Source organism: Sparus aurata, chromosome 11 (genome assembly GCF_900880675.1).
Source record: "Sparus aurata chromosome 11, fSpaAur1.1, whole genome shotgun sequence".
In the NCBI taxonomy this organism is placed as follows: domain Eukaryota; kingdom Metazoa; phylum Chordata; class Actinopteri; order Spariformes; family Sparidae; genus Sparus; species Sparus aurata.
Window position 1 is genome coordinate 13,133,319 of NC_044197.1, and position 20,026 is coordinate 13,153,344.

General features: G+C 42.3%; 2 protein-coding genes across 2 annotated transcripts in view; one reads left to right on the top strand and one right to left on the bottom strand.

Annotated features, from left to right (window-relative positions):
- Positions 1-20,026, bottom strand: part of faah (fatty acid amide hydrolase) — a 49,955-nt gene that overhangs the window by 9,010 nt on the left and 20,919 nt on the right. The gene's annotated exons all lie outside the window — the stretch shown is intronic.
- Positions 10,578-18,616, top strand: LOC115591706 (GTPase IMAP family member 4-like). The gene is made up of 2 exons (XM_030433923.1): positions 10,578-10,691; positions 16,565-18,616. The coding sequence occupies exons 1-2, from the start codon at positions 10,676-10,678 to the stop codon at positions 17,599-17,601; spliced, it is 1,053 nt and encodes a 350-aa protein (XP_030289783.1). The 5' UTR covers positions 10,578-10,675; the 3' UTR covers positions 17,602-18,616.

Below are 20,026 nucleotides of genomic sequence, written 5' to 3' on the forward strand. Positions count from 1 at the left end.
GGACACCTGTAACAGCCGTGCAGACCTGGTTTCCCCTTGGTGGTTTATGTGAGAGACGGTTGAGACGTTGTCCGACCGTACTAGCACATGCCTCCCTCTCAGGAACGGGAGAAAAAGCTGCAGTGCCATGTGCACTGCCCGTAGCTCCAGCACATTGATATGGTCCGAGCAGTCCTGTGCAGGCCACAGGCCTTCAGCTGTCCGGTTCTGCCACACAGCACCCCACCCTGAGAGGGATGCATCTGTTGCGACGGTCTCCTGACGGGATGCAATGGGGACCATGGGCATGCCCTGAAGGAGAAATGATCTCTCCCTCCAAGGGGTCAGAGCAAGGAGGCAACGCCGTGACACCTAGAGTTTCCTGTGCCGGTGCCGCCTGGCATCCAAGTGGAAGCTGTTCAGCCACCTCTGAAGGGGACATAGTGACAGCAACCCTAAGGGTTGTGGCAGCAGCCGTCAGCTTGCCTAAGAGGTGCATATACTGGACATAGCGCAAGCAGCGACCCTCCTGAAAGAGGAGAAGGAGGCGGAGGATGTCGTCCACACGCCGAGGTGATGACAGGCCTTCATGGCAACAGCATCCAGAGTCACCCCTAGAAAGAGTGCACTCTGTGAGGGAACCAAGCAGCTCTTTTGGAAATTCACTCTGAGGCCGAGCTGGGCCACATGTGAGAGGAGAATCGCTGTGTCCCGGGTCACCTGAGACCGGGATGGTGCACAGACCAGCCAGTCATCGAGATACGGCAGGATCTTCATGCCCCGCGACTGCAGGGGTGAGAGGGCTGCCGCCACACACCTGGTGAACACCCGTGGAGAAAGGGAGAGGCCAAACGGGAGAACCCTGAACTGAAAACCGCAGAAATTTTCTGTGGTGTGGTGCAATGGGGACATGAAAGTACATGTCCTTCAGGTCTACTGAGGTAAACCATTCCCCTCTGGCAGCAGTACGCAGAACCTCTGCAGTACTGAGCATGTGAAACTTCAGGACTTTCAGGAACCGGTTGAGTCCCCTCAACTCGAGCATAGGGCGGAGTCCGCCGTCTTTCTTTTCGACAAGAAAGTAAGTCGAATAGAACCCCCCGGGTGACAGGGGGTCTGCTGGCTCGATGGCACCCTTGTCCAGGAGGGCGGACAACTCCTGGTTGAGGGCATGGGCTTTTGCCGGGTCCCGATGATGGTCATCTTGACCCGGCTGAAGGCAGGGGGCCGGCGTCGGAACTGAAGTTTGTACCCGTGGGTTAAGGTGGAAATCACCCAAGGGTCCTTGGTGGAAGCAGCCCAGTAGCTGAGCTGCTGCTGGGAAAAACAGCCGACGACCGGCCCCGGACTCTCAGCGCCTGGTCCCCCGGCCTCTAGAGGCCCTGGGGGGACGACGGGCAGCGTCGAAGTTCTGAGGTTGTCTAGAGGGCAGTCGTTCGGGGGCTCGAAAGCCCTGAGGACATCGTTGAGCCAGCTGTTGAACCGGTCGCTGAGACCTAGGGTAGCCACTGGGAGGAGTCTGTGGCTGAGAGCGGCGCCTGGGGGGAGCTGAAGAACCCCAGGTCTGCTGGGAGGAGGCATACTCCTGTGAAGCCCAGAGAGCTGCTGCCGAGTCTGCCTGGCCTGGCCTGTGCGCTCCAGCGCCTCTACAGCAGCCGACCCAAAAATCTTGCCGGGTTCCACTGGGATGCTGCGGAGGGTTCTCCGGCACGCCTCGGTGAGAGGCGACTGTGCCAGCCACACCTGCCGGTGAGCCTGGACAAGTGTGGACATCAGGCGCCCCAGTTCTCTGGACATCAGAGCAAATGCCTGCAGAGATGCGTCACCGACGCTGTGGAAGGAAGCGTCCAGCGTGGCCTCCTGCAGGGACGCTGAGAGAGCGAGCATCAGATGCGAGACGGATTTGCCAATGCGTCCCATGCGTGCTGCTGCGTCATAGGCCTTAGCGAGCAGGTCATCCGTGGCCCGACACTGGGGGCGCGGACACCTGGCATCTGTTCTCAGAGCCGCTATAGCCGGCTCAACCGCTGGCATATGGGCCAAGCCGAACTTGGCTGCATCCTGCATGGCTGCCAGGGTCCGGCCATTTGATGTTGCATGAGAGAGGGCTCTAGTATCTCTCCAGCATGCGTGCAACTCCCTCAGATATTCTTCTGACGGAGGCACAGTAAAGGTGGCAGGGGCTGGACCACGCCTGAAGAAAGCACTGGCAGGAGCCGGCTGAGCCTGCGGAACATCCAACTGCAGGCGGGCCAGGGCCATACGAATGATGGCACCCATGGAGTTATTCTCGGACTCAGCACCGAAACTGCGGGCTGAGGAGCGGGAGCTCGCCCCGGAGGTTTGGGAGGCAGCGTCCTGGGGGACCACATCCGCCCCGTAGTCAGCGAACTCAGTGGCCGAAGCAGCCACGGAGAGCACATCCTCCTCTGGTTCAAAAATGGCGGCAGGGGGAGCAGGAGCACCCACATCCACTGCACCAGTCCCAGACTGGATGGCTAGGAAGAGGGACTTAATTTGATTTAGCTTCTCAGTCAACTGGTCCACCCTGGAGGCCAGTTTAGACTCCTTGACCCTCTTCCCAGAGGAGGCGCCTGCAGCCTCTGCAGCCCGACGTTTAGGTCGGCTAGGCTGTGCTGGAGGCAATCGCTGGGCTGGGGTCAACTGGTCCAGCTCCGGAGCATGGCCCAGCAGGTGTTCAGCCTCAGCCGGTCTAGCAACCCGCACTGCCCGGGGCATGAAGCTACAGTTTATGCACGGGTCCTCTGAAAGCCCCTCCCTCAGGTGATCGAGGCCAAGGCACGGAGGACACATATCATGACCATCTTCAGACTGCAGAGCGGCCAGACAGGCTGAGCAGGAGTGGTCACCAAGCATGGTGACAACTGGTTCAAATACAAGCAAACTGAGAAAGACAACAGATGCTGGGAAAGGGAGCGAACGCACTGCCTTCACCAGCAGGTGTCGCACAACAAACGCAGTTAGCCTTTGTGGCTAACACTTCTGCTAACTACAAGGGCAACAGTACCCGCCTATGCTGGGAGCGGGAGCAAGAGCACTGCCTTCACCAGCAAGGGTCAGCTTGCTGCGCAAAAACCAATCAATGGGCACAACCGCAGGTGCCACAAAACGCAAACTGAAGTAGGCCAGGCGAAAACGCTGGTAAAACTGCCAAAAGGAAAGCAAACACAGCTCAGGATGCAGCTGTTACAGAAAATAGTAATATACATCTATGATGGGAGAGGGAGCGCACACACTGCCTTCACCAACACGGGAAAACTACAACGAAAGGCGGGTACAAGTTGTACAAATTACTCACAGATGTAACAGTAGTACGGATGTCGGGAGAGGGAGCGAGTACACTGGCTCCACCAACGTATAAAACTACAACTGAAAACGGATACAACCAACGGTGTACCGATTACGCAGACAATAGGTCAAGCGGACAACACTGCTAATGCCTGCAAATGACAGCACAAATGTCGGTAGAGGGAGCGAGTACACTGGCTTCACCAACATAAAAAAAAAAGAGATACTCAAAGGAAACGTAACACTACGCCTGGTATACTCAGCCAGTTGTAGAGACGAACCGATGGTGATCCGAAGGGGTGTCCGCGGCAAACCGCAACAAAACTCCCGTCTCAGCTCGTCGCAGCCCTTGGAGGGCTCGCAGCTTGCAGCTCCAACAGGTTGTCGCAAGGCTACCAGCGACGAAGCAGCAGTAAGTACGTGTTTAGTTCAGCTAGAGCTGAACTAAACAGATGGAGACATTCAGTGCTGAAGCACCGCCTCTGGCGGTCAGTAAGGATGAAATAGAACTACCTTGACATTGATGTGAAGGCCTGAACTTTACACTGACATTGCACATACCTTACTTTCTGCGTGACTAAGTGCATCGGTATATAGTTTAGCATTTAAGGGGCTACAACTTGCATTTCAATCTGTAATGTGATTGCATTTGTGAAATGACACATAAATAAAGCTTTAGTGCTTCGTCTGTTCAGCTGACCTCTGTATCCACACGTGCTTAATACCTAGGTCCCTGTGTTACTCACACCTCAAACCTCGTTCTCCCTTCCATCACCATTTACAAGAAATAGCAGCACTTTTTCAAAACTGCAGACACTGATGCACAAAACAGCACAAAGCTCCAGCTAATGTACTATAGTTATATGAGGAATATTATATATATATATATGTATACAAGTATCCGTACGTATTCTTTTGTCTTATTTTTGTTTCACTCCATTCTCAGTTCCTATGTGTGACGGGGCTATAACTGACATTTTATTGCATCCCTGTGTTGTAAATTGCTAAATAAATTAACCTTTCTACCTTGAGAAAACTTCAGCTCCACTTTCACTTTGTGAGCTGTGCAGCTATTTGTGGGCGCGATTTGATGCATTTGGCCATTATAAAAACAGCAGTAGGGGGAGCAGACACTTGGAACTCTGCATCTTAACTTTAGCTGCTGTATCTACTGTGTACTCTTTAAGCCAAACATGGCCACCAACCTAGGTAAGTCATGATATAAAGGAACAATTATTTAACAGTGATAAAACACTGATCATCAACTTTTTTAGGAATTTAAAATGTTTTGTTCCAAAAGCAGAAATTAACGATGTTGATTTCTTGGTCACTATGAAGATGTTTAAGATTTGGAGCATTTTTTAAATGAATGCCATTTATGTCCTTTAGGAGGAAGATTTGGAGGATGTGCTTTTAAATTTAGCTGCACCTTATTATCTTGTAAAGGAAAAGGTTTGTTTTTTGCTACTTGGGGTGCTGCTCAATGTGGTTGGGCAAACATTTGCACAGCGATTCCTGTTTAGTGATTATTCACTGCAGTTTCTAGTAAGAAAGAAACTCTTAACAGCAGAGAAAACATATCAGCGGACCTCAAAAAATTAAACAGGCTTGTTTGTTTATGCTATAAATGTAAGAATTAACATTACTGCATGTCACACTATTTCTATGCATCCACTGGCTGCAGCATACAAATAGGACAGGCAATAACCACTTTAAAATGCCTGTTGCTTATTTTATTTTATACCTATTGAATAACCATGCCTTTTGGATCTATGCTTATTTTGGATGGATTTATACAGGCATATACTGGGATCATGTTGTAGGTCTTGGAAGAATATTTTTTGCTGAGTAGTTTGTATAAAAGTTTGAGGTGTAAAGCATGAATAACCACTGAATGAATGTCGAAGCAAGTATTGTTACAACACTCCTGTTCTGCCCGAAGCACTTAATACATTTATTTAAAAAACTGACCTACGTTTCTAGAACACCTGTGCTTTTGTGAACAACTGTAACATCTGACAAAAACCTCAAATGAACAACAACAAAACAAACAAACAATCAAAAAGAGTTTTGGGGGAGTTGCTGAGAGTGCAATTACACACTGCAGTGAGGGGTACTTGGTCTGGACAAGTTTCCACCATTTAATTTCACTTTTTTTGCTGACAGAGAGGGCTGCTTAAGGGAACTGCTGACTTAAAATAGTAAACTAAATCGCACTGTTTTTGTTGTCTCTCAGCAGAAAAAAGAGGTTAAAGCTGGCTGACTAATTGGTTAGCGCTTTATTATGGGGAAAGAGGGCCATAACAGAATATGTTTGTTTCACATTTCAATTTATTGTAAGTGGGATAAAAATTATCACCCCAGGACTTCCCAAAGGTCAGCGCAACCTATCTTGTTACGTAACTAGTAGACAAGGCAGTGAAGCTTGCTTATCTTGTCCATGAATACAGCAGATAAGACTGATATTGGGGCGAGCTTAGTAGTGTTTTCTTTTTCAAGGCAAGCTTTGGCAGAGAAGTAATTAATAATAATGTTTACCTTACGTCATGGTGAGTTAAAGTATAACTGTAGCAGAGAATCTACAAAGGTATATATCAATATATTTGCACTATACTACTTTAATGTTTGTGTGTCTGTGTTGTGTCTCCTGTATGTTCAGTTAGTCTGTAACTTTGTGTTTTGCTGCTGCCTACCTGGAACAGGTTTCTCTTGTAAATGAGACCCTGGGTCTCAATAAGATTTTACATGTATGAATAAAGGTTAATAAAAAATAAATAAAAATTAAGGAGAATGAATTTGTGTTTGACCCCAAGTCTCACTAAAAAACAAGTTTCACACACTTGAATTTGAGGCTCAAATGATTCACTGTGTTACAGCTCTTAATATCAACCACACTTAACTGTATAACTTATCCAAATGGACTGTACATCAACAGATTAAATTACAATTCCCTACTGCTAAATACAAGTATCAGTATAACTCATACAGCTCTAGGAAAATGACGAACGATCTCTTTTGCTGGTATATCGAGAATAATGTCTAATTTATTTTTTATAGAGACATGTAGAAGAACGATAAACATATAAAAAATAAATTATTAAAAAAGTAGGCATTACGAATTTATATTTAGTTAGGTTTAAATAGAGCTGTACATTCAAGGATGTACCTGCTGTCACAAGCTACCTGGCAGCCTGCTGCTTATCCAGAGCTAAATGGTGTGTCTGTTAAGTTTTGGCTGAGCTGAAGTCTCAGCTCTAATAGTGATGGTTTGGCCATTGCTTCTCTCCCATCATTGTATAAGTCATATTAAGTACAATTTATGCACAACCTGGTGATCTTATTCAGTGTCCCTCATTCTTCTCCACAGGATCAAGCAGAACAAATAATGCAGAGCTGAGGATAGTGATGGTGGGGAAGACAGGAACTGGGAAGAGTGCCACTGGAAACAACATTCTAGGACGACAATGCTTTGAATCAAAGTTCTGTGCCAAGTCTTTGACTGAAGACTGTTCTAAGGGCAAAGCCACAGTGGGTGGACAACAGGTTGCTGTCATTGACACCCCAGGCCTGTTTGACACCAGGTTTGAACAGGATAAAACAACTAAAGATCTAAGCCAGTGCATCTCTTATGCTTCTCCTGGACCCCACGTGTTCCTGGTGATCATCAGGCTGGGGAGATACACTGCTGAGGAAATGCAGACGGTGCAAAAGATTCAAGAAATCTTTGGCCAAGCAGCAGACAAATACAGCATGGTTCTCTTCACTGGTGGTGACCTACTTGACAGTACTATCGAGGAATTCTTGAATGAAAGCAAAGATCTTCAACAGCTTGTGGCCAGATGTAACGGCCAGTACCATGTCTTCAACAATAAGGCAAAGGATTCCTCTCAGGTCACTGAGCTGCTCCAGAAGATCAGAAATATAACCCAGAAGAACGGAGGAAGCCACTACACCAACGAGATGTTCCAAGAGGCCGAGAGGAAACTTGAAGAGGAGAAACAACGCATCCTAAAAGAGAAAGAAGAGAAAATTCGAAAAGAAAAAGAGGAAGTGGAGCGAAAACTTCAGAAAAAATATGAAGAACAGATGAAGAAAATCAATGCGCAACGCCAGGCTGAGAGAGAGAGGGAGAGGAAAGAGAGAGAGGAGGAGATGAAGAGGATGAAGCTGGAGATGAATGAGGAAAGAAAGAGAGAGAGGGAAGAGAGAGAAAGAGAGAGAGAAAAAGAGAGAGGAGAGAGAGAAAGGGAGACGGCCAACATGATGAGTAGAATGAAGGAAGAGCATGAGAGAGCACTGAGAGAGGAAAGAGACAGGGTGCAGTCCAGGTTTGAGAGAGAGGCAAGAGACGAAGCTGAGACGAACAATCCTCTGATAAGAGCTGGCAAATTTTTAATAAAGGGAGTTGGAAAACTATTTAAGTTTTGGTAAGTGAGTGGCCCCCAATCCAGGGGGTTGAAAGATGTAGCTGCCACACAGAGGAACATATAAAATATATATAGGCTACACAAAATTAAAGACAGAACTACAATCATGATCTACTTTTTATCGTTTTGAATTATCCAAGTGATTAAGCTACTTTAATTTGTTGAAGTCGAGCTATATATTGTATGTTAGTCACTATCATACATCGTGTGGGTGAATACTCAATTCTTATTGGCTGGAGGGTGTCATTTAACTTTGGATATCGTGAGACTTCAAGTGAAACTGCCTGATTACTGTTCTAAATCAATGAGCTATAGCCTGTATCTAAAATGAGTGGTACTTGCATTAGCTGGCTGCAGCCACCTCAATGCTTGAAATAAATCACATTTTTAAAATCTGAATATCTTGTAAACAACACAAAGTGTAGTCCTTCAGTGTAACACATGGTGGTGCTTGTAACACACAAGCTGCAACAAGTCGCTTACACTCATAAATTAAATAGTGGGTAACCTTAGTGTCCGCTGGCTGAACTGTCCATAATAAGTAATAGATAACTCATATAATGGTGGGCAAACTCTGTTTGATTTGAAAAAGCTGATTAAACTATGTGCATTTACTTCCCACTTCAGCCTTGCTACACTGTCCCTCTGAGTTTATTGTATCAAGCGATCCTCCTACATCTAATTCACTACTTAACTCACTGCTTTAGGCTGCAGCTGGCCAGTCATTTGTTCATGTACAATTTTATTGATTTGAGGAGCGTGACAAAGTCAAACTCTCAGGTGTTGCCAGGAAAAAAAACATACTGCTTGTGAAAAACTTTATATTTTCATCACAAAACACATGAAAATACACACAAATAGTCTTAAATGTTTTGTTCTTTGTCAAGTGACCATGATATAAGCAGCTTAATGCCCTTTGAAGTGTCCATTATCAGGAGCCTCCGCAAAATCCATTGATTCAGACCTCCACATCGTCCATTAATTCCTCATAATGGAAACCTCGTCCCTTACACATCACAGGCTCACATTGCCATCTTGTATTCTTTTCACAGAACGCTTTGAATACAGAATGAAGACAAATGTGGTGTGAAGGGAAACATCTGACAGTATAAAATGTTAATATATGCTTTATATTTTTCAGATCAGGACTCCAGGTTTGTTTCCCAGTTTTGTATTATATTGTGTTTGTCATTCAAACGCTGCATTTGGTTTTCTGCAGACTAAAAGTTATTTTCTTTTACTCACTCACTGATTGTGTAACTGTTTGCAAATACTTACATTATTTCTGTTCATCTGTTGGTCACAAATTCTCTTTAACCATTGATTTCATGGATTATGATGATGATGCAACTCAAGAACAAATGTGAAATAAAGAAGTGATAATTGACTATGGGCTACTTTACGAGAAATGAGAAAGTGAGAAAAGGGAATAATCCTCTGGCATAACATGACCATGCCATTTTTACAACAAACTGGAAAGTTTTTTTTTGTGGCAGTGCCAAAAGATGTCTTTGAACGGGAAGTGTTGACTAGCATGGTGATAAAAGTGTGGTACAGTCTCTCTCCCTAAAAATGTAATCAGACTACTTTTACCGGCATTGTGTGCAGTTGGTTGGACTATGTCAAAGATTTTTAATTTCACTGGGTTTGTTGACAATGCAACTCAAGAACAAATCTGAAATAAAAGACTTGGTATAAGACTAAACCATGTCAGGGTACTTATTAACAAGTTCAAAGGTCATATGTCAATACTTTCCCATGAAATTAGAGTCTTATACTGAACTAGCTGTGGACACCTTGAAGTATCCAATTTCAAGTGGCTGTAGATCAGAAAAATGCTAACTAACAACTGTCCAATATAGTTTTAACAAGTAAAGTTTGTTTCTCACAAACTCACTGGAATGTCCCGTCACAGACATGGCAGGCAAGACACAACACTGTTACAGTAGGTTCTTATCAAAGTACCACAAACCAGATCAGTTACATTCCACACTGAGAACAATGAGTGTAGCGTGTCCTGCAGTTTGAAATATGTGCTGCCACTTCTTGTAAATGGTGAAGAGTGGGAGGGGCAGTGACTGAAGTGGGCAGACAAGCATCCTTGTTATGCAGGAGAGTCAGCTACCGAGTTTAATAAGCAGCAGACTGACAAAGGCTGACAAACTATCTCTTTTGCTGGTATATGGAGGATAATGTCAGATTTGTATATTATAGAGACAGGCAAGTATAGAATTCAACATATACAAAATAGATTATTGAAAAATAGCCATGATAAATTTATATTTAAGCTGTCCATTAAAGGTGATGTACCTGCTGTTGTCACAAGCTCCCTGGCAGCCTGCTGCTTGTCCAGAGTAAAATGGTGTGTCTGTTAAGTTTTGGCTGAGCTGAAGCCTCAGCTCTAAAAGTTTCACCCCTGCCTCTCTCCCATCATTGTTTAAGTTGAAAGAAGTACCTTCAAGTCCCCTTCCTCCCTCTCCTGGTTGTGCAATGTCACATGTTACAGGAATAGGAAGCTGTTTTTGAAACATTTTCTAGTGAGTGGTCTTAGATCCTGGTGCTTGAACCAGTGACTCCCACACACAGGAACATATGAAATAATGATTGTAAATTTATCAGAACTACAACTTAACAGAATTACAATCACAATATTTTTTTTCATTCTATGATAAAATGATTAAACCAATTTTATTGATTGAAGAAAAGCTCAATGGTGGGAGTTGTAAAATACGTTTCACTTTCATTGGATCAGTATGTGGTTTTCCCCATCTACTAAAAAAGACTCTGTCACTGTAACAAGCACAAGACCTTTAGTTTCACTTTCATTGTGAGTCATGCAGCCATTTGTGGGCGAGGTTTGGTGCATTTGGCCCATTATAAAGCAGCAGCAGGAGCAGACAATCTGAACTCTGCATCTTCACTTCAGCTGCTGTATCTACTCGGTACTCTTTAACCCAAACATGGCCACAAACTTCGGTAAGTCATGATGCTGCATCCACGTTATCATTTAAGAGTGATCATGGCTGAATCTAATTTTCTGTAACAATAATGTCCTGCTGTAATGATAAAATGTATTTTCTATCTTATAAATTATCATGCCTCTTACTGTATGTCTATGCTCAATTATTTTCTTTCTCATTCATTCAAACATATGCTGGGATTATGTTGTTGATATTTGAAGAATTATTTTGGCAGCAGAAATATATACCTTGTATCAGCATGTGAGATGTAAACACATCACACACACATATCTGCCTCAGAAATCACCAAATCATAACTTCATCCCTAAGAATCAACAGCAAAATGTAGCCAAAGCTCTCAGGGAATTAGAATGGGATAATCTAATTTCCTGCAATGACATAAACCAGAGTGCTGACTCCTTCTGTCAAAAAATTAAGGAGCTTCTGTTGTCTTTCACTAGGACAGGGAGCTCTAGGACCAGGAAATCCAGCTCTCTTTCCTGGTTTAATAATGAGTGTCTTGCAGATCGGCTGCTCAAAACTTCACTGAAAACTGGTCTAATCATTGACTGTCAAAAATTCACATCAGCACGAAATAAAGTAACATTAGCATTACGAAAAGCTAAAGCAAATTTCTTTTTAAACATAACTGAGAGTGCACAGGGAAATTCAAAAAAAGTGGAAAGAAATCAATAACCTGTCTGGCCGACTGACTAAGCAAAGCAGTAAAGGAGTAAAAAAAAAAAACTGTAAAAAATCCTGGCACCTTGGCTGCAGAATTTAATTCTTTTTTTATAAATTCTGTTCAAGAAATATCAAGTCTGTTCGCTGCACCTGACTGTGTTTATCATCCTGTCAATCGCGAACAGCCTGTCTTTAACATAACTGCAATCTCTGAAAGAGAGGTAATGAAAATTATTTGCTCTCTTAACAAATCTAATGCCAAGGACGACTATGGATTTGACACTTATTTTTTAAAACTTGACATAGAGTATTTGGTTTGTCCCATCATGCAGCTGGTAAATCTGTCTATCAGGCATTCTGTTGTCCCGACCAAGTGGAAGGTGAGCACGGTGAATCCAATCTTCAAATCTGGAAGTAAATCTGAAATCAACAACTATAGACCAATGAGTATTCTTCCGGTCATCTCCAAAATAATAGAAAAATGGGTGGCTAAACAGCAGAACATCTCAATAAGGGTTTTACAGCATTACATCCGATGCAGTTTGGCTTCCTGGCTCACCATTCCACAGAGTCGGCCATGAGGAAGTTTGCTGAAAAAAACAAGTGTCTCCTGGATAGGAACAGTTGTGTGGGAGCTGTTTTCTTGGATCTTAAAAGGGCCTTTGACACCATTGACCACCGAGTACTGTTAACTAAGCTGTCAATATTTAATTTCTCTACACTGGCCCTCAATTGGTTCAGATCATATCTTGCAGACAGAAAGCAGTGTATGGTGGTCGGCAGTGTCAAATCCCCTTACCTGGACTGTCCAGTAGGGGTCCCTCAGGGTTTCTTACTTGGACCTATTTTGTATGGAGGACTAAACCTGACTTAAGTATAAATAAATAAATAAACAAATAAATAAATAAATGCATAAATAAATGTATAAATAAATGCTGAAATAAATACATAAATAAATGAATAAACAAACAAATGTATAAATAAATATATAAATAAATCCAGGAATAAATAAATAAATGCATAAATAAATAAATAAATAAATAAATACATGTATAAATAAATCCAGGAATAAATAAATAAATGCATAAATAAATGAATAAATAAATAAATAAATGCTGAAATAAATGTATAAATAAATAAATAAATAAATAAAAGTATAAATAAAAGAGTAAATAAATAAATAAATAAATGCTTTATATTTATTTCTACATTTCTGTTCACCTACATTTATTTATTTCTGTATTTCTGTGTCCATATGTTAATGAGGTAGGAGGTCCTAACCTCAGTCAACAGCATGATTGGTCAAATCGGAGAGCCAGACAAAAGCAAAAGATTCCCGATCCCAATGCTCCCTGTAACGTTGCAAACCAGCTTAAGTTAGCTTAATGGCCTCGACCGATGTGGCAGTGTAACTGGCGTTCATTTTAACTTGCGAGGGTTCCAGATGTGCTGGTGGTGTGGTTTGAGAATCCCGTCTGGAGAGGGGTCCTCGGCCATGTCCGCTAACCAGGAAAAACGTTCTGCTCATCGATCCAAGTCATGTATATGTGTATTCGTTTTGACGTGGCTTGCACACTACTATTCCACACGGAGATGCCGGGGCTGCGACCTGCAAACCACTGTTAGACGAGCGCTACAGAGCACAAATCGTCCAAAAGTGCATGTTGTCGGTTTCATATCTTTGTCGTGAATGTTTGAACTCGTAAACAACTCATGGGTGGAACAGTCTGAGGCATTGTTCACGGCGAGCGGCTCGAGAGCGGCGTGGAGACCGCTGTTGGCTTGTTAGCGGTTAGCTGTTAGCTGTGGCGCTGAGAGCGCAGCGACCAGGTTAACTTGTGACACCTGTTACTATCGAGTATTTCTTTCATTCCACACTGCGTTCAAATTGTTACTTAAAGCCATCGTTCCGAGCCGCATACATCGTTGTTAAGCTGAAGCCAAGTCAGTGTGAAAACTGTACACTGTCATACAGCCTGCTCGTCTGCAGAGTATGTTGACATCCAGCCCGAACTCAGCGTGAGGTCAGTCAGCTGTGGCAAAGCGTGAGACGTCCAGATCAACCTGTGATTTAAACACCTGTAGCGACCGTCGACCGTGGTTCATAGGAAAGCCCAGACATGTATCTCACTCTCGATGGTAACAGGTGTCACAAGTTAACCTGGATGCTGCGCTCTCAACGCCACAGCTAACAGCAAACAGCCAACAGCCAACAGCTAACAGCTAACAGCTAACAGCGGTCTCCATGCCGCTCTCAGGGCGGCTCGGCGTGAACAAATGCCTCAGACTGTTCCACTCATGAGTTTTTTAAGAGTACAGACTAGGGGTGTCAACGTTTACAATTTGTTCTACACGTGTAAACGGGACTTCTAACCAACGTGTACCCGGTTACACGTCGGAGATTTATGATCTCTTTCTATCGCAGTTGTGGTAGCACCGATGCCAGCAGCAATCTCTCCCTCCAAATTGTTCGGGTGTTTCCATCACAGGTGGTTTAGCATGGATCCCGTGCTGTTGTTGTAAGCCAACTTTGCCTGACATAGCCTACACTCAACTTGATTTCCACTGGCAGTTTGTTCAAAAAACACACAGTGCTCCGCTTGTTGACCGCCGCCATCGTGTCCCCCAGTCAACTTGAAGTGACGTGACGCGACACTGGCTGTGGCTGCGGATTTTTATTTTTTTTTTATGTCAACATAACATTGCGCCCCATTCATCTATTATGTATGCGGATAACTGCACTAGTGGGAACATTTAAGTGTATAGTTAGTTAATGTTATATCTGAAGCTTTCAGGTAACATTATCTTACTTTCACTTTTAAAAATTGCGTCTGTCCAATTTTCCTTCGGGCGTCGGTATCAATTTATAGCGGGTCGGCTCTGGTACGGAATGTAATCTGTGCTACTGTCGGATAACGGGTCGGATGCGGTGACCCGTGCAGGACTCTGCTCTAAGTGACCATTTTAATCCTCTAGCCAATTATCAAGCTAAATATCCAACATGCTAGTTAACGTCAAAGACTGCGGTGGAAGACGACGGTAAAATATTTCCACTGGATTTATTTATGCCTGAATTTTTAAGGTGTGGCGGCTTTTATTTTTTGCCGTGGCGGTGCGCCACAGTCAATTACATGTAGGGGAAACCCTGAATACTATATATATTGATGAGAATTGGGAGGAGGAGGAGGAGGAAGAAAAAAAGACGTGTAAACGGTTATTGATTTTTCTAAACGGTTATGATTTGTTATCCGTGTATCCGTTTACACGTGTAGACGTTGACACCCCTAGTACAGACATTTACAACAAAGATATGAAACCAACAACATGCATTTTGGGACGGTAGCGCTCGTCTAACAGTGGTTTGCAGGTCGCAGCCCACATATACATGAACTGAATCGATGAGCAGAATGTTTTTCCTGGTTAGCGGACATGGCCGAGGACCCCTCTCCAGACGGGATTCTCAAACCACACCACCAGCACACCTGGGACCCTTGCCAGTTAAAATGAATGCCAGTCAATTTCATTACTAAACCAGAGCTACATGAATAACAAATGTCAACAACTGCAGCTAACAGTTAGCTGAGCGGGCTTGCTGGTAGCCAGCAACATTTCTGTATAGGAATCAGCGCACCTAGTAAGGCAGAAATAGTAGACCCTAATCGAGGACACTCCTGTAACCAATCATGCTGTTGACTGAGGTTAGGACCTCCTACCTCATTAACATATGGACACAAAAATACATAAATGAATAAATGCAGGTGAAGAGAAATGTAGAAATAAATATAAAGCATTTATTTATTTATTCTTTTATTAATTCTTTTATTTATTTATGTATTTATTCATGCATTTATTTATTTATTCTTTTATTCATACTTTTATTTATTTATTTATAAATTTATTTATGCATTTATTTATTTATTCCTGTATTTATTTATACATTCATTTATGCATTTATTTATTCATTTATTTATTTATGCATTTTTTATTTATTTATTCATATTTAAGACAGGTTAATCTTCCATAATTTTGTTTTCTTTTTACATTAACGATTTCTTTGATGTCTGTAAGGGTGTCAATGCACAGTTGTACGCGGATGACGCAGTTATTTTCACCCCCGCAATAAACACGACAAAGGCTGGTCAAATACTCACAACAGCAATGGCTCATGTTCAGGACTGGCTCACTAATTCATGTTTTTCTTTAAATGTTAAAAAAAGTGTCTGTATGATTTTTGCCAAAAGGCCGCCAAATATTGAGCTTTCTTGTGTCTTTCTGGGAGGGGAGGAGCTCACTTTGCTGAGCGAGCTCAGATACTTGGGAGTGACCCTGGACTCGACACTCTCATTCAGGAAACACATCAAAAAAGTAATCTAACTCTGTCCAATACAATCTGGCAAATTTCAGACAGATCTAAAACTCATTAACCAGCAGTGCAGCTTTGATGTTTTTACACTGTATGATCTTCTCACATATAGACTATTGCTTAACGAGTTGGTCACATTTGGAATAGTCTTCCCTCCACAATAAGGGAATGGCCCACATACTCCTCTTTTAAAGGACAACTTAAACAGTGGCTCAAATCACACCAAATGTGCGACCATTAAATGGACTTAAGACTACTGTACATTAATTTTCATTGCCTTGTTATATCCTTCTGGGTCTGGTATCCTCCTGATTGTGTAATGTATTGTGTTTTGTGTGTGTGTGTTGTCTCTTCTATTTGCATTTTATCTATTTATTTGCTGTCTCTTCTAATTGTATTTTTTATATTTTTTAGGGTCTACAGATGCAATAGCTCTGCTATAATCTGTCATATTTACAGAGACATTTTCGATGTTCATCAATGTGCATTGTCCCTATCCAAAAATAAAAGTATAAAGTATAAACCTCAAATGGACCAAAGAGAGTTGCTCAATGTAGATAAATAAAATGTTTGACCCTTACAATACTGAGTAACTTCCTGAATTGTACATTGTAGTGGGGGAGAGGGCTGTTGAAAACAACTGCTGACCTTTGCCTTAAGTGGCTAACTAAAAAGTTTCCTGAAGCCACACTGGATCATGGAAATAAAGTCAGAGATGCATATGACTGAATTAATTACTTTTGAATGTTTTGTCTCCTTCCCCATCGTCGTTTAAGTTGGATGATGTACAATGTATGCGCAACTTGATGATCTTATTCAGTGTCCTTCATTCTTCTCCACAGGATCAAGCAGAACAAATAATGCAGAGCTGAGGATAGTGATGGTGGGGAAGACAGGAACTGGGAAGAGTGCCACTGGAAACAACATTCTAGGACGACAATGCTTTGAATCAAAGTTCTGTGCCAAGTCTATGACTGTAGACTGTTCTAAGGGCAAAGCCACAGTGGGTGGCCAACAGGTTGCTGTCATTGACACCCCAGGCCTGTTTGACACCAGGTTTGGTATGGATAAGACAGCTAAAGATCTGGGCCAGTGCATATCTTATGCTTCTCCTGGACCCCACGTGTTCCTGGTGATCATCAGGCTGGGGAGATACACTGCTGAGGAAATGCAGACCGTGCAAAAGATTCAAGAGATCTTTGGCCAAGCAGCAGACAAATACAGCATGGTTCTCTTTACTGGTGGTGATCTACTTGAAGACAGCCCTATCGATGAATTCTTGAATGAAAGCGAAGATCTTCAACAGCTTGTGGCCAGATGTAACGGCCAGTACCATGTCTTCAACAATAAGACAAATGATCCCTCTCAGGTCACTGAGCTGCTCCAGAAGATCAGAAATATAACCCAGAAGAACGGAGGAAGCCACTACACCAACGAGATGTTCCAAGAGGCCGAGAGGAAACTCGAAGAGGAGAAACAACGAATCCTAAAAGAGAAAGAAGAGAAAATTCGAAAAGAAAAAGAGGAAGTGGAGCGAAAACTTCAGAAAAAATATGAAGAACAGATGAAGAAAATAAATGAGCAGCTCCAGGCTGAGAGAGAGAAAGAAAGGAAGGAGAGAGAGGAGGAGATGAAGACGATGAAGCTGGAGATGAATGAGGAAAGACGAAGAGAGAGGGAGGAGAGAGAAAGAGAGCGAGAGAAAGAGAGAGAGGAGAGAGAAAGGGAGACAGCCAACATGATGCAGAGAATGCAGGAAGATCATGAGAGAGCACTGCAAGAGGAGAGAAACAGGGTGCAGGCCAGGCATGAAGTAATTGCCAGAGGTGAAGCTGAGCGGTCCAATCCATTTGGTGCTCTTCCTTGTGTAATTTTATGAGATAAAAGGAATGTGAAGCTGTTTCTGGAGCCTTTATTAGTGAGAGGTCTTAGATCTAGATGGTTGAACCAGTGGCTCCCACACACAGGAACATATGATATGAAATAACAAAAAACAATATCACAGAACTACAATCACATTTTTTTTTAAATTATCTGAATAAGTGATGAAGTTAATTTTCTTTGCTGAAGTTGAGCTCTACACTGCATGTTAGTCATTCACATCATAGTCTAACGTTGCCATCATCAGATTCATAGGATCATGAAGGAAGAGAAATGTGATGTGTAGGGCAACATTTGACAGTATAACATGTTTATCTATCATTTAAACTTTAAATATCACATCATAACTCAAGGCTTGTTTTCCATATAAAGAATCGCACATTTTTTTCTTCTGATTCTCATTTAACCACTGCATTTTGTTTCTGCAGACTAATTCTAATTTTCAAACATCCTGATATACTTTGACAAAATGTGAAGCACTATTATTTTAACCACAGTAACTGTGTTGGTAATATAAAGAAATAATACTGACAGCAAAATGGTGTGTCTGTTAAGTTTTGGCTGAGCTGAAGTCTCAGCTCTAATAGTGATGGTTGGCCACGGCCTCTCTCCCATCATTGTTTAGGTTAAATAAAGTACAATTTATGCACAACCTGCTTATCTTTTTCAGTGCACTCACTTTTGTGAGATACTGTATAGACAAAATCAAAAACAGAACTACATTATGATCTACTTTTTTTTCGTTTTGAATTATCCGGGTGATAAAACTACTTTTATTTGTTGAAGTCAAGCTATATACAGCATGTTAGTCACTATTATACATGATGTGGGTGAATACTCAGTTCTGATTGGCTGGAGGGTGTCAATTAACTTTGGATATTGTGAGACTTCAAGTGAAACTGCCTGATTACTGTTTTAAATCTTTGCACTATAGCCTGTGTATAAAATGACTGGTATTTGCATAAGCTGGCTGCAGACAACTCAATGCTTGAAATAAATAAAGTTTTACAAAATCTGAATGTCTTGTATACAACACGAAGTGTAGTCCATCAGTGTACCACAGGGCGGTGCTATAAACACACAAACTCTCAGCTGCTGCCAGGGAAACAGACTACTGCTTGTGAAAAACCTCTATATCTTATCACAAAACACATGAAAATACACACAAATTGTTTAACATGTTTTTCCTTTGTCAAGTGTCCATGATTTAAGCAGGATGACGCCCTTTGATGCCCTTTACCATAATCAAGAGCCTCCGCAAAATCCCTTGGTTCAGACCTCTACATCGAGAAATGTGGTGTGAAGGGAAACATTTGACAGTGTAAAATCTTTATACAAGATTTATAATTTTCAGATCAGAACTCCAGGTTTGTTTCCCACTTAATGAATTGTATTATATTGTGTTCCTCATTCAAACGCTGCATTTTGTTTTCCGCAGACTAACAGTTATTCTATTTTACTCACTCACTTATTGTGTAACTGTTTGCAAATACCTACATTATTTCTGTTTATCTGTTAGTCACAATTTCTCATCAAGACAATTGATTTCATGTGTTATGACGATGATGCAACTCAAGAACAAATGCAAAATAAACATGTGATAATTGACTATGGGCTACTTTACCACAGATGAGAAAGTGAGAAAAGGGAATGATCCTCTGGCCTAACATTAACATGCCCTTTTTACAACAAACTGGAAAGTTTTCTTTGTGGAAGTGCCTAAAAATGTTTTTGAAGGGGAAGTGTAGACTAGCATGGTGATAAAAGTATGATACAGTCTCTCTCCCCCCAAATGTTATCAGACTACTTTTACTGCCATTGTGTGCAGTTGATTGGGCTATGTCAAAGATTTGTAATTTCACTGGCTTTGTTGATGATGCAACTCAAGAACAAATATGAAATAAAAGACTTGGTATAAGACTAAACCTTGTCAGAGTACTTATTAACAAGTTCAAAGGTCACATTGTAGTCTTATACTGAACTAGTTGTGGACACCTTGAAGTAAACAATTATTTTCAAATGGCTATAGATCAAGAAAATGCTAACTAACAACTGTCCAATAGAGTTTTAACAAGTACAGTTTATTTCTCACAAATTCCCTGGAATGTTGATAAACGGACTTGGCATGCAAGACACAACACTGTTACAGTAGGTTCTAATCAAAGTACCACAAACCAGATCAGTTACATTCCACACCGAGAACAATGAGTGCAGCGTGTACTGTCGTTTGAAATAAGCGCTGACTAATGATCTCTTTTGATGGTATATGGAGTATAATGTCTGATTTTCAGGTATATTCAGGTAGGTTTAAATAGAGCTGTACATTCAAGGGGATGTACCTGCAGTTGTCACAAGCTACCTGACAGCCTGCTGCTTATCCAGAGCTAAATGGTGTGTCTGTTAAGTTGTGGCTGAGCTGAAGC